Source organism: Pogoniulus pusillus, chromosome 5 (assembly GCF_015220805.1).
Source record: "Pogoniulus pusillus isolate bPogPus1 chromosome 5, bPogPus1.pri, whole genome shotgun sequence".
Classification (NCBI taxonomy): domain Eukaryota; kingdom Metazoa; phylum Chordata; class Aves; order Piciformes; family Lybiidae; genus Pogoniulus; species Pogoniulus pusillus.
In genome coordinates this window covers 25,787,684-25,802,836 of record NC_087268.1, presented here as the reverse complement: position 1 = coordinate 25,802,836, position 15,153 = coordinate 25,787,684, and the positions used below count along the sequence as shown (strand labels likewise).

The window sequence follows — 15,153 nt, the reverse complement described above, 5'->3', positions numbered from 1 at the left end:
AAATACCTTGCTGCCTTTCTGAAAGGTTCTCTTATCCTTATGAAACAAAACATTTCACTGAATGATGCTCCAGAAAAGAGGACTTCGTCTGAGAGTCACCTCCTGAGGCTTCACTGAGCATGCAGTTCATGTAGTATCAAAATAGCGAGGGAAGGTCAGATGAGCCACACTGGACCCAAACAAGGAGTCCTGCAAGTCCAGTGATTGACCAGTGCCCCAACTGATAGAGAAAGGCAGGGGAAACATTTCAACGAGGCAAGTCCTTTGTGACCTCCTGAAGTGTTACCAATTGATGAAAGGATCCTACCCTAAACTGTTGGGGTTTTTAAAGTGCCTGCTATTTTTGAATAGTCACCTTCTCATCTAGGCAGATCATTACTATTGTCATCTCTTGTTCCACACCATTAGATGTCCCTTTCAAGGAGTAATCCCCCTGGGAAGTCCAAATCCACACCTGCGAGCTGATGCTGATGGATTATTTCCTTGACTCTTACAAATCTTTGTCATGCAAGGCAAGCAGCGAGGGGTAAAGGGCCTCTTTCCCAAGTGGAGTACCTTTGCTCAGGTTTGAAAAAGAGTAGGTGCCAGGGACTTGTATCCTAGCCAGGTTGTAGTATCAAGCTCCATAACCAGTTGGGGTGACCTATATGGGATAGCAAGCAGGGAACAGCCCATTTCAGTAGCCAGAGAATAATTAGGGTACCACAGCAGGCTACAACAGGCTGATATGGGAATGTCATGTTGGCCATGTAGAATCAAAGAATCAACCAGGTTGGAAGAGACCTCCAAGATCATCCAGTCCACCCTATCACCCAGCCCTAGCCAGTCAACTAGACCATGGCACTAAGTGCCTCAGCCAGGCTTTGCTTGAACACGTCCAGGGACGGTGACTCCACCACCTCCCTGGGCAGCCCATTCCAATGTCAATCACTCTCTCTGTGAAGAACTTCCTCCTAACATCCAGCCTATACTTCCCCCAGCACAATTTGAGACTGTGTCCCCTTGTTCTGTTTGCTGGTTGCCTGGGAGAATAGATCAACCCCCACCTGGCTACAGCCTCCTCGCCCCTGAGCCTCCTCTTCTTCAGGCCAAACAACCCCCAGCTCCCTCAGCCTCTCCTCACAGGGCTTGCATTCCAGGCTCCTCTCAAGCCTTGTCACCCTTCTCCGGACACATTCCAGCACCTCAACATCTCTCTTTAATTGAGGAGCCCAGAATTGGATACAGCACTCCAGGTGTGGCCTGACCAGTGCTGAGTACAGGGGCAGAATAACCTCCCTCATCCTACTGGCCACACTGTTCCTGATACAGGCCAGGATGCCATTCCCATCCCCACCCCATGCCCCACAGCAGATTCTGACTGTTGTGAAGTACCCCAGCTCACAGCATCACTGGAGACACTCAAAAAGCACACACAAGCCCTTGAGGCTGTTCAGCAGGGACCATCTGCTTCTCCTCCTTGTTTTGGTTTGTGAATAAAATTATCAAAAAACATATATATATACACATATATAAAAATCATAAATCTCTCCCAGATGTCTCAATACTGGCTTTTCTCAGGGCTTGCCTGTGTGGTGCAGGCAGTGGCTGGAGATGGGGAACATGCACGGCACAATTCAGGCGAGGATTGTACTGTGCACCACTGCCTTTGTCTCCAGCTTGCCTCTGCCTGCTCAACGAAGGCAGCCAGGCAGCAACCTTGGTCACGCGGATGTTTCCTTCAGGGAGCTGCTGCTCTCAGAATTGCTCTGAAAGGATGCAACCTTAAAACCAGTGCAGCCACTGAGAATTGTAATTACAGCATTTATTAAAGTCATTTACAAAACAAGAATATAAGATAAAATGAAATACATATTATCACTTAGCCAAATCTGACACTGCTCACAAATTCAGAAATCTTTGGAGGAGAAATGAAGGAGAGGTTAAAAACCTCTCTCTCTCATACCCAAGAGGCATCATGTGTTGCTGGCAGTCGTGTCCAGCTTGAGTCTCTGTTTGCTGCTCCCTTGGCCACTGTGATATGGCCCCTGACATCTGCTGGGGGGTGACTGGTAGGCACAGGCAATGGGGAACTGTCATCAGGGACACCTTCTTCACTGCCCCCCACGCCCCCCATGCCTGACCCCAACCTGCAGACCCCTCACTGGGCTCTGCTTCAGAGGATGGCGTATACCTGCCGTGCTCATTGCCAGCAGGTCGTGCCCTCCCCATCGCTGAGAAAGCTACCATCATGCAAAAGAGCTTTGTTCGACCTGGACTCCAGGGAAAGCCCACTCCCAGCATTGGGTCAGTCCTTTTGTTTCCAGGTTAAAAACTTGACCTTCCCCTCCCCTGAGCCTGAAACGGCCCTCATTGCACTTCTGTTCAGCAATTACATTTTCTTTTAAAATCCTTCTTTGGATCTCAGGCAACAAAAGGGCTTTCATAATATAAATAGGTCTCAAAGCCTTTTGTGTGGGAGAAAAAAATTATAAGAAAGAGAAAAACAAAAGGAAAAAAAAAATCTCTGACTCTCTAATTGGCATAATTCCTGCAGCTCTGGCTCATAATTTAAGATGGATCAATTCTGCAGCTGACATGATAGATGTTGTCATCAATACTCAGAAGCAGCAATTTATATTTCTTCGTTTGGAGACACAGCCATCCACCTACCTCTGTGGGGGTCCTGTGTGTGAATCAAGAGCAATATGTGGCCAGTAGGCTAAGATTTGACTTAGACTTCCAGCCATGCAACTTATTAAAATAATAAATATTTTCATTATCCAGAGAATCCATTATAGTTCTCTGTTTTAGGTATTGTTAACTAATAATTTGGATTAATTGCCAAGTTAAATCATTAAAAATTAAATCCATATATTCTGTTTCTTTGAAAGAGCGATAGTTTGAAACCATTTGTGTATTTCGCATGTTAAGTGGGAGGGCGATGAAATATGTTGTGTTAACTTAACTTTGACAGCATCTGTATCCATGCCATATTACGCTCTGGTCTTATCAAATCTCAGAAGCTACAGCATATAAATAGACTGTGATGATATTTGCAAGAGAGAAATAATTCATAATATTTTTGACATCTTCTGTAGTGTCTAGAGAAGAACCACCTAACGAATATAACATGTAATAAGGCAATAAAGAGGTATGTAAGAGCATAGACTTGAGAAGCTCATGTGCTGAGTCAGAGTAAAGGTTAGCCACGTGTTAGCAATTGGACATAAACACAACTTTCGTCCCGAGGAATTTTAAAGCATACTGCAAATCTAAATGAGTAGGGAAACCAAATTCAGAGCTCATTTCACTCACTGTTGAAGCCACACTCACCACCGTGCTGCAACTTAGCGCTGACTTGGTGAAACATTATCAGATTGAAGACATAGAGATTCAAGGAGAAAAAAAAGTTATTTAGAGAGCAAAAGTGCAGAGTACTAAACTCTGGGCTATGCAAGTGCTCAGATGGCAAGTTACTGAGCTCAGTATGGGAAAAACAGTGAAATGTGACTGAGATGTACAGGTGGCTAGACTAGATAATCCAGTGGTTTTACCTTGCTGTAAATGATGAGGTTATGAAAAAATCCTACATTTAAAACTCCTTACACTTAAGCCTATAAGTATCTAATTATAGTGGAACACTGTATTCAAATTTAAATAGCAATCCTATTATAAAGTATATTCAATAGACTACTTTAGAGACCCCTGGGACAAACAATATACACCCTTAAAGCACTGAGGAACTGATTCTGCAATATCAATTCTGATTTAGGATCCCTTGCCCCTGTAAATCAAGTACCAGATGAAGTAGCTACTACTCATTACGGTGACAAGCTGCTGAAGCAATACAAAATAATGCTTCTTGGCTTTTTGTAAACATTCACTTAAGAGATCTATATGTCTTGTCCCAGCCTACACAAGTGCTCAGGACAGTTGCTGGAGCTGCTCTGCAAAGATTGCCTTGCAATGAATGCTAAAAGTGTATTGCATACTGAAAAATGTATGATCATGCATGGTAGCCTTCCTTTTGAGCAACATAGCAATCTGCCCTCCAATGGAACTGCTGATGAGCTGGGCTGTTTGGACAATAGCAGGTAAGGATTTACTGGTGTACTCCCCGTTTTGGGGACAGCCTTCATTTAGTCCCCGAAACCACATGGTACAACATGCACCGTCTAATCCTGGACCAGGTATACATGGCTGTGCACCTGCCCCCAGCAACTGTTGAAATCCACAAGCAAAAAAATAGTCTGACACTGTGTCCAACAACAGCTGCAGTGATGTGTCAAAAGTGGGATAATTGGTAGAAAATCACATTCTTGACACACACTGTACTGATGCTAAGGAATTTCCTACACTGATCACCTCCAGAACTCCTCTCTTATTCATTGAAAGCATTCAGCTATGGTCTTACAAATCCACTAGGAATTCCTTTTTCCCCTGGGTACATTTTTTAAAGGTAGGCTATACCAAAGAGATACTATGGCAATATTTTGCATAGAGGATGTTGACTAAGAATGTAGTATTTCTCACCTCCCCCTTATTTTATGTTGCATTAAAATTATCTTTACTCTTCCTCAGGCAGTTGCTATGTCACACTCAAGATAGAGAGTCTGAGAAGTGGGAAATGTCAACTTTTAAGATGATGTTCAGCTCTCTTGTTACATGCATTCTTTATGTAATGGATTTGAATTACATATTGTCTTTAGGCCTTCAGCTCTTCTTAGAAAGTCTGCTTGACTGGGCACAGTTGCTTGTTTATTCTTAATGAAGAGTTGTTAACAGAGGAAAGAGCACAATGAGGGGGCAAGTAATGTCTACATGAATCATTAAAAATATATGTACAATGAGCAAGATTAGATAGCACACAGCACATTTTTATTTATATAACACCATGCTTTCCTAAAGAGGCAGACTTCACTCCCTACAGGAGCTGAAAGTATGTTGACAAGTCACACAGCAAGGGGTGACAGGAGAGAACCGGTGGCTGCAGGGAAGCTGCAGGTTGCAACAGGCAGAATAGGAGTTCCTTCAGGCACTGGCCTGAACTCCTTTTAAACAGTCTGTGTTAATTTACTGTACAATATGGTTACCGTCATACCATGCTTGGTGACAGGTTGGACATTTTAAACTCAAAAAAGCAGCAGGTGAAGTTACTGCTCAATGGATGACAAAGCAGAAAGCTTTGAGTGAGTGAGACTATCGAGCATAGAGGATGCTCCAGCCACAAGGACCAGTGACAGTGTAATACTGAGGAGTTGGAAGGGGAGCACAGAAAAGCCACAAGCCTGTGTGGCTGGGCACATCACAGAGCAAGCAAAACCAGGGGTGGAAGGTTAACCTGTAGGTGAGGTGTCACAGACAAGGAGTTTTGAAAATGCCATCAAGTCTCAAGGAAAAAAGGTGAAACTTTCATCAGTTGGCCGCTGCCCAAAGCAGTTGAGATTTTCAATTGACATTAATTTCAATGCAATTAGTCTTGATGTTCTCTGCTCTGCGTGAGAAGAGAATCATGGCCATGATGGGAAGGAAAAGAACACCACGATAATAATATACATGCGAGAAATGAAAAAAAACCCCAACCTTGTGTATTAAAACATATTAAAAACATAAAACATGCTGCCTGTGTTGCTATCATTATGTATTACTGTTTGAAATTTAATTCACTCAGTGCCGTTCACGCTGTTCATTTCCTTTTTCTCCTGATCTCAGAGTGGATGACGAATTTAGCCTACAAAGTTTCACTTCCAAATTTCCACACCTTTGTGAGCTGCTGCTTGTGAGCATTGCTGTCCACCTTGCCCATTACAGAATGACCTATGGTCAGCTCCAGCACTGATGTCAAGGGGGTCTAGCTCTAGTGATTTAGTTCATAAAGACAGCCTAAGCCTCTGCTGCCATACATACCATTTAAAGGGTGATTTAAGCACTTCTGCAAATCACTGTGCAAGCTGGGATTTGAGGAAAGAATCAGAGCCATACTGCAACGTGGGTTTCAAAATTTCACTTTAAAATGAATGAGGCAACACAGGCCAGAGCTTAAAAAGGTCAGTGTAAATATGCTGCCCTTCACTCCTTCACACATAGGTAATATATCTGTTGAGAATCTTAGCTTGTTTTGCAGGCTCAGCCTTCAGCCATGCTATGTTTTTCCTCAGCTGACAGAAAAAGGCTGCTTTCAGGTGTGTTTATGTGTCTCTTAATACTGGACTGAGCCTGGCATCTGAACTGGCCTCATTTTTCTCACGTTCATCTACTTTTACACAGGTTAGACAGAAGTTAGACAGAGCCTTCCCAATCCTGGGAAAAGTGAGAAGATACGCCTGGCAGGAGCTGGCACCCCTGGGTCTCCCTGGCCTGGAGATGCACCATATTCACAGGGTCGGGGGACTTCTGGCAGTAGGAGGCAGCACCACCTTGGCTGTACAAGGGAACAGTAACAGCTCTGGAGTGGCTTGGTATTTTTCAAAAGGCTTGCTGAGAGCCGAGTACAAATGCATGGATTTTCAAACCTTTCCTTTGGAGTGCGCCTATCCTGCAGCCAAAGGTGTGGCAGCAGCTTGTGCAGGGTTACCAACCCTAAATGAAATCGAACTAACTCAGGAATTAATAACAAACAACCATAAAAATGGTCCAGAAGCTTGCATAAATAGTTGAGCCCATGCCCGGCTGTGGGCTGCCAGGGCTGCATGCACATCGAGGTGCCCCCCACCCAGCAGCAAGCTGGGTTGGGTTGGTGTCCCAGAGCAGGGATCTCCCAGTATGGGATCACCCGGTGGGTGAGTGTTTGCATTGGCACTGTCACGTCAGTAGCCTCCTCTTTCCATCAAGGGTTTTGCACATTCCTTCTCTCTGTGATGACATGGCACTTCCCCGGCAGCTACTCACTGCTTAGCTGAAGAGCCTAATATTCTGGAAAGTATTTAATGTGTGTTAACCTCTCTCGATGTGATTCAGCAACTACAAATTAGGAGAGCCTGCCTCCCCTGGCCAGCCAGATACAACAGCCAGCGCTTCACACCGGCTGAACGGTGCGAGGAGTCCTACCCTCTTTGGGTGGCAAGCACGTATGATCGGTACTTTAGTTTTTAATCAGAGATCACTCAAAGACTTCACGCCTACCAAGGGTCTTCAATCTGCTCTGCAGGTCAGGGCAGACCTGTATGTAGATGGAGCCTGCGAGACCTGTGAGTTGCACAGGTGCAGTTCATGACACAGCTAAGGTGGTCTCAGTACAAAACCTCATTAACCCAGGCTGGGACTCCTAGCTGCTGAGGGGCTGTCTGTCCCCGGGGGCTGGGGTGGCCGATGCTGGTACCCCGTGCGGTTGGCTTCCAGCACTGTGGGACCGAGGTCAAGGCCTGCCTCTCAGGAAGCCCGTCCCAATGTCTCCCCGATGTTGCCTCCATGTCTTGGCCTTCCCGACGCGTGAGGTGCTGGCCAGGACCAGCCCGTGTGCTGAGGGCACAAGCGGCAGAGAACGCGCGTCGGGAAGGAGGAAGAATGCGGCGGAGAGAACAGCCCCAAACCCAACTTGGACCGGGCAAACGTATCCCGATGCAAGTTCCCACCAACTCTCCCTGTGCGGCGGGGTGGGCCCACTCCTCCCCCTGCGCCTGGCAGGCGCTGCGCGGGCGCTACACGGGAGCGGGCGCAGCGTGCGCAAGGCGGGCGCCGCCTCGGCCGCGCTGCCGGCGCGCAGAGGGGAGGGAGGAGGCGCGGGGGAGCAGGGCGGGAGCGGAGCGCGGCAGCGGCGGCCGAGCCGCATCCAGCCGCGCCAAACGCAGCCGCTTGCAAACGAGCAGTGGCACAGAGGGTGCTTACTGGGGTTGCCTTTTCTTTCTATTTTTTTTTTTTTGGGGGGGGGGGGGTGGGGGTCAGGAGGAAGGGGGGGGGAAGGAAGGTGGTGGCGGCGGTCGGGGGTCCGTACCCCTCCATGCGTGTGCGGAGAGGGGCCGGCGGCAGTGGCGGCGCCGGGGGTGTTCCGCGCCCTCGCCCTGCCCGCGGTGCAGTTAAGATGCGCCCCGGACACCGTGTGGTTGCAGCGCGGCGGCGCTGACATCGCTCACCATGGACAGCTTCGACTTAGCTCTCCTTCAAGAGTGGGACCTGGACTCTCTGTGGTGAGTGGTGCCTTCTCCTGCCCCCCGGGTGAGGGGAGAAGCAGCTGGCGGGGGATGGGGTTTGGGGGGGTGTCAGGATCTGCGGGGAGTACTGTAACGGGGGATGAGCAAGAGCAAAAAAGGGTGCAATAACGGGGAGATGTTCAATAACTGGAAGGGGGAGTGCAATAATTTGGGATGAGCGTACACTTACCTGCAGGGTTGCAATAAATTGGGAATGCAGTAACAGTGGGTGCGCGGTAAGGGGTGTGTGTGTGTGTGTGCAGTGGCTCGAGGGGTGGAATAACTGAGGCGGCGGGTGCATTAGCAAGAGGGGGTGCAGTACCTCGGGAGGTGTCTCCCCTGTCACTTGCCCTCCCAGCATCGCTGGCCATATGCCCCTTTCCTTTGGCTGCCAGGATGGTTCCGGGAGGTGAACGTACTGTTTGGTTGAGAGGTGTCCCGCACTCCCCCGCCCCCTCCCACCCCCCCCCACCCCCCCCGCGACTCACCCCTGTGTTCACCCGTCACTGGCACCCGGGGCTGTACTCCTTGTAGTTAATCCCCCATCTCTCCTGCATGCCCCTTTCACACACTCCCCTCAGCTTCGCACCACCCTGGTGGGCCACCTTTATTGTCCCCCTCCGCTACGCCGCTCTCCTCTGCTCTCCGCTTCTGTCCTCCCCCTCCGTTGCGTGCCCTTGACCTCCCCCTGCGCACCCCCGTCCCTGCCCGCCCCGGCGGCGGTGCTGGGCTGCCAGGGAGGAGAGGAAACAATTTCTAGAAATGTCATTAGCGGCTGGAGGTGGGAAGTGCTGCCCTCCCTCCCCCCCCTCGCACCACCCTTCTCAGGCCGCTGCTTCTGCTAAGTCCCGGAGTTTGCTGCGGGAGTCACTCTGCCCCTGGGTGGCCGCAGGTCTCCGCCGCCAGTCCGGCACAGCTTGGCCCCGTGACGGCGGGTCTCCGTTGGGATCCGCAGGCGGACGGAAGTCCGTGGCGGTCACCACCGGAGCCACCCGATGTATAGGGAGGGCAACGCAGAGACTCCCGGGACTCCGCCGCGGTGGCACGCGTTGGGAGCCCGTGATGGGACGCAATCCCGGGGAACCCTTCCTCTCCCGCGGTGGGCTGTTGCCAGCTCCGCGGACAGGCGGTGTGCGCCTTGCCCAGCGGGGTCGGTGCGCACGCCGCCGGGGCTGGGTGCATGCAGCTGTGGGTGCGGCGCAGGGACAGCGGTGGCAGTTTGAGTCCAGCTGGTTAGGTCTGTAGTTTGGGGAGCTGAGATTACTTTTACCCCAGTCAGTTAAGGGTATGCATTTCCCCCACCACCCCTTTAGCGGGGAGGGGGTGGGGGAACACGTTAGGTGATCCCATAGCATAGTAGAGTGCGCGTTTGGCAGCGCCGGCTTACGTGCTCGATGGCAGGTGGACCAGCGATCCCCGTTAGTTGAGCCACTTCTTACAAAGGACCCCAGGATGGTGGGAACCGCTTGCACTGCTTAATGCGGGCTCTTATAAATGCATACATTGATAACATCTAGCCTAATAAAACTTTTATATTGCTGTTTGAACTTGGAGGAGCCCATATAATGCAAAATTAGTTACTACCCCATTAAAGTTTTTAATTACAGCGTTTCTGCCAGTGACACAAGTTAAGGTTATGTCCTCACTTCAATTATAAATACCAATATTCTGTCTACATCCAAACTGCAACGTTTATCTCTAGCCTGATTATAAGTTTTCAGTCCACATGCACAGTTTTACAATTAAATTGCACGGGTTTTTTTTCCTGTTAAACAAGAACTGGACAAATAGTACTTTCATGCATTTTAATGCTTTTTTCCTCTCTCCTTGAGTGAAGAAAACTTTGGGGGGAATTTATTTTTCCAGCAAAAGCCTGCTGCTGCTTATTGTGTTCTGCATGTGCCTATTGGAGTTAAAGCTAGCAATGTAACTGTACAACTAAGGCTTTAGACTGTGCCTGGCAATTGCTTCTTTACATAACCTTTTCAGTGTGCCTTTCCACTGTTGTTGAGCCCCTTTCAAGTTGGCATAAGGCTCCTGTACAGGTCCAAAGGGATATCAACCATTTCCCACTTAAATTACCTGATGAAAAATGTCTGTGTTTGTGTTACAAGTGACTTTGCAGTTTCATGGATCTTGTTGTTTGGTTTCCTTTACTGTTGTTGCTGTTTAGAGGGTGGGTTCAATGGCAGAGATTCAAATTGCATCATTGCAGACTGGCAGGCCTGCATTTGTTGCTGAACTCTCACACCTCTGTAGAGGTTGAACCCACAAATGTCCAGACGTGTGCATAGTGAAGGGATCACACCTACTTTAAGCAGAGCTCATCCCTGGGGCAGCAGTGTTGCAGATGTTTGCTGCTGTGTGTTTGGATCTTTTTCGAACACTGGGTTTTACTGAGCAGCTTTGGCTTGGAATATCTGAGATCACAGGCTTGAAGTTTATCATTGAGCACATTTTTTTGTCCAGTGGTTAGGAATAGTAATTTTGTAAAGTCGTGTGAGTAGTGTTAAAAAAACCAGCAAACTAGTTAGACTTAAGAGAAAGCTTCCACAGTCTGTCATCAAGGCCGGCAGTACCTTGGTGCTGTGGCAGCTGTGCTTCTGGATTGGTTTCCCATTGCAGGCAGGGTGTGTGTCTCCAATTGCCCTCCTGCTGTCTTGCCTGCTCACCAGTGGGCAGGTTATGGGCATTCTAAAAGAATTTGATTTAGATACTGTGCCGAAGTGACCAAAACCAAGCTGGTATGTTAATTTTAGTCTCTGAAGGTTTGTCAGGATACTGTCAAAAGTAGTGCAGCTGTTGCCAAAAAGGGAACTAAAAGTATACCTCGAACATGAGGAGTGCTTCATGGCAAAGAGCAGCACTTAAAGAGACTAAATTTCCTATTGCAGCAAGAATGAATGTTGTCCTTTATTCTTTTGAATGCAGTCATAACAGCAATTTGTGCACTTAATTTGTGACTGAAAATCCACTTTTTGCAGTATTTGGTGAACATTTTGCTTAAAAGTGCGTTAATTAAATATTAAAGTGGTGTTCTAAAGTGGAGTTTTTTTTGGTTGGTTGGTTTTGGTTTTTAATGTTATTTCATGTGTTCTTGGAAAATAAAAAAGTTTCTAGATGAACAGCAGTATGCTTATAAATTCTCATTGCTTGTTACTTCTCTACTGTTATCTCCAGTTAATATGTGCTATGTCTTTTACTTTGTTGTAGCATAGAAAATGTAATAAGATATGATGTTGTGGTTACAAGGCAATACTTAACCAGTAAACTGCAATGGGAGAAGATTGTAAGCTGCTTTCGACTGAACAGTAGTTTTTCCAGGTTGCATTGATGCCAATAACACCTCTGTTTCCCAGAAAACTCCTGCAATTCAAATAGTGAAAGCCGAGTACAACCTCATAGAAATTTTCAAGAAAACATTCTGATTTGTAGCATAAACACCAACGTGCCCATTTGGTAAGCTTTTTCTGGATCATTTTGGTGTGATTAGGCCAACTTACAGTGCCCATTACAGCTGACTAGCACAGTTATCCCGAACACATTACCTTAATGTCTTTGTACCACAGCCTCGTCTCTTGTTTTTCTTTCTCCATGCATTTATTTGTATCCTGTATGTGTAGTTTTACTTGTCCAGACTCAGGGATGTGGATTCTTTAGCACCTTACAGCTTTATATTTGTTTACACTAGACAAAGAGAGATGGAAAATCTCAGTTATAGGTGTTTTGTATGCTACATGCACAGCAGAAAACATATTATATGGGATGGAAAGCAGCAAATGAGCAGACCAGAGGACCTAACTGGAGTGATAGGACTAGCTCTGCATTACAGACGTTTGTTGTTACTTGCCTTATTTAACAAATCTGCATCAAAATTCAACCAGATCTTTTAAATCTGTGCTTATGTTTAAGCACAGTGATAGCCCTGGTAAAGGCCACTTAGGAACAGCTCTCCTCACATGGTTATACGTAGCCGAGTTTTTCTCCATTAATTTGAAACAATTAGCAGAGCTATTAAAACATTTACTGTGCTGTACCAAACAAGGAGATACTTTTGAATGTAAGATGTTTATTAGTCACAATCAAAATGGTTTTTATTTAGGTAAAGGAAGCCAAGTATGTAATTGGTTTATTTGATACTTATCTGATACTTGTGGTTGTTCTGAGTTCTCATCGGTTTTGTAGGGGCTGGATAGTCATGTAAAAAATGCACAACTGTATAGCTTCCAGGTTGAGGTTGATACTTAGTGCCACAGGTATGGTGTCTCAGTGTGTTTTACAGGCTATGTATTGCATTATTAGTTCATTTGCTATCTTTGTGTCTGCTCCTGCTCCATTTGAAGTCAATGAGAGCTTTGTTTAGAAACGAACAAAAAGTGGCCAGACATCCAGCATTCTTATAAATGAACCTTTTGTGACTTCTCAATACCATGTTGCCTAGCTTTTAGTCATCACATTTTATATTTGTGTAAGTCAAGCTTTTTTTCTTGTCCAGTGTTTTCTTGAGACAGTTTTAGACAGCTAATTCTACAGATGCTTCTTCAGTCAAAGTAGAAGATCAAGATGCTTGTTTTGAGATAACAATAAGTGGCTACACTGAGGGAGAGAGGTCACTCCAACCGTTTTCTCAGCAGGCTAAGAAGCTGGACCAGTTTACCTTACCCTTTTTACAGACAATACATAGTGATAATATGTCCCTCTCACAAAAAATTAAGGTCTTCCTTTATTTCTCATCATCTTTACTGTTCTACTTCAGCCTGTGTCTTGAACATTGTCCTTTACTTCTTTTCCTTGGCCTCTTTCTACCCATAATGCTTGAAATGCCATTTGTCTCCTTATTTCTGTCTTTGTGGTGTTTCCCATTCTGCCTTCCTCCCACTGCCAACTCACAGGTGCCACCTTTCCCTCATTGAGATCCTGTGTAAAAATGTGCTCTTTCTGTGATGATTATAAGTTGTGAGCAAACAATAACACAAATAATAAGTATAGGCTGTACCCTTCTCCCACTTTCACAGCATGTTCTCTCTTCTGATGCCTGTTTTTTAGGCTGGAAGCACTTCAGGTCAGGAATCACTTTCATTGTTTGTGGGTCTTTTTCTTCCAACACTGAACAATTTGTATGTGCTAAATGTTGTAAATAAAAAGAAGAGCAAGCTTTTCATGGTCATAATGCTTTATAAACATCATCCAGATACTCATATTTAAAAAGTGCCTTTGTTTTGCCATGAGAGCACTCATTTTATGGATGTCACGGCCCACTTCCTTGTCGTTTGGTTGAAGTCTCCACCTAGTTCAGAGGCTTTGCAGTTTATCTCTGGTGAAGATCTGGCCCATCATCTCTGATTCATGATTCTTGGTAATTTTAGTTTTGTTTTGTTTAAAGTAATTTTTTAAACTTTTGCTTTGTTTTTTTTCTGATCAGTGGAGTTTTGGTACAGCGCTGGGGCAGTGAATGTGCTTTCATCTCTCTCCCTGAAGACCGTTTGAGCACCCTTGACCTCTTGTGTGATTAGGGGAGAGAACAGTCTTTTGGGCTTTCCTCCTAACACTCAGACCTGTAGATTTGTGCTCCTCAGGGGATATTTTCCATCAGAGATTGAGGCAGAAACCTTTCTAGGTTATTGGAGGAGGATTCGGAAGGAAGGATGAGACGTGTGCAGCGTTTCCCATTTGATGTGACTATGTTAAGGAAAATGCCAGGTTTCTTAAATCTGGTGGAATCAAAATGTGGACCATTGAGCAAAATAACCCCCAAAAAAACACAACACAGAAAAAATGCTGACTATGGGAACAGTCATAACGTCAATGCCACAACTCTCATTAGAGAAGGTAACTTTACGATTTTTAATCTCATATAACAAATTAATCCATTTGCATTGTATTTATACTAACAAACAGCAAAGCATGGCTAAAAAGAGTTCCAGCAATCATTCACAGTGTTTATTCTGAGTTATCCTATAACTTTATTGACAATAGAAGTAATAAAGTAAAATCAGTAAAAATAAAGAAAAACTGATATTACGTCTGAAAACCAGAGAGGTTAAATTCTGTGTGATGTGAGGTCTCATCTATCAGTCTGGATAAGTTGTAGCATTGAAGTGACATCCTCACAAAGTAAGATCTCAGTAAGATGGTGTTTTCTAGGAAATCCATACAAAGTTTCTTTGCATAAGGGCTTGTTGGCTGTAAGGCTAATTCCAGTGGAAAACCACAAGTTCTTCGTGAAAAAATGAAAGTAGGAAAATGGGAAGCTGTAACCAAACTTCCTTGGTTTTGAACAAAACCATCTCTTTGTAACCCTGCCATGCTGGGGAATAGGAATTACCATTCCAGTGCTGCTGCTGGGGGGCTGGATTTGCTGATTTACTGGTCCTCAGGAGCCTGCTAGGTCCTGCTCTGGCCAAACCCACCATGTTCACAGTATTACCAGTGGGGCTGCTCACTGGTCTTGTCTCTCAAAATCAGTGTTAAGGCACAGGTTGTGATTGCTGGTGCTGCCTAAGGCTCTGGGAGAGCAAAAATGGGCACCTGTAGTTTGCTCTTGTACTCAGGTAGTAATCTATGCAATTTCTTCATAATGTTTTGGTATCTACAGATTTTTATACAGGGAAATGGTGAACGAACTGTAGTGTCAGTTAAATGAGCATGATAGCAATTATTAATACTCCATGCTAAAAGGTTTCTGTCTTTTCAAAGGTTAAAAAGAAAAGAGGCATGACTTGAGTTCTTCTCTTATAGCTTGATATCTCAGCATTCTTAATACTTTAAAGCAAACAAGAAGTAGTCTTAGTGACTTAAGTTGACTGCATTTTATCCTCTTAGGAAGATTTTAACCTGCCTGCATGTACCGAGGACCTGTATCTTGGGAAATCTGACAGTACAGATGCAATTTAAACTCATCCTCAGAGATCCTTTGTGTGTTTTTTAAAAAACAGTTGCAGTGCAGCAGTGGTGGTCTCAGCAGTCAAAATTATGCAGAAGGGACTAGAAATTTTTTCTCAGAAGCTTTTTGTTGCTACGTTTTGTTTCTCAAGATGAGGCACAA

The 15,153-nt window shown here is 45.6% G+C and overlaps 1 protein-coding gene across 2 annotated transcripts in view; it reads left to right on the top strand.

Moving 5' to 3' along the window:
• Nucleotides 1-7,909: 7,909 nt before the first annotated feature.
• AFF3 (ALF transcription elongation factor 3) overlaps nucleotides 7,910-15,153 on the top strand; it is a 365,042-nt gene continuing 357,798 nt past the window's right edge. For both annotated transcript variants that reach the window (XM_064143584.1, XM_064143583.1), the window contains exon 1: nucleotides 7,910-8,105. In XM_064143584.1, the coding sequence (XP_063999654.1) occupies nucleotides 8,053-8,105 (53 nt within the window). In that variant the 5' untranslated portion in view covers nucleotides 7,910-8,052. The remainder of the gene's footprint in view (nucleotides 8,106-15,153) is intronic.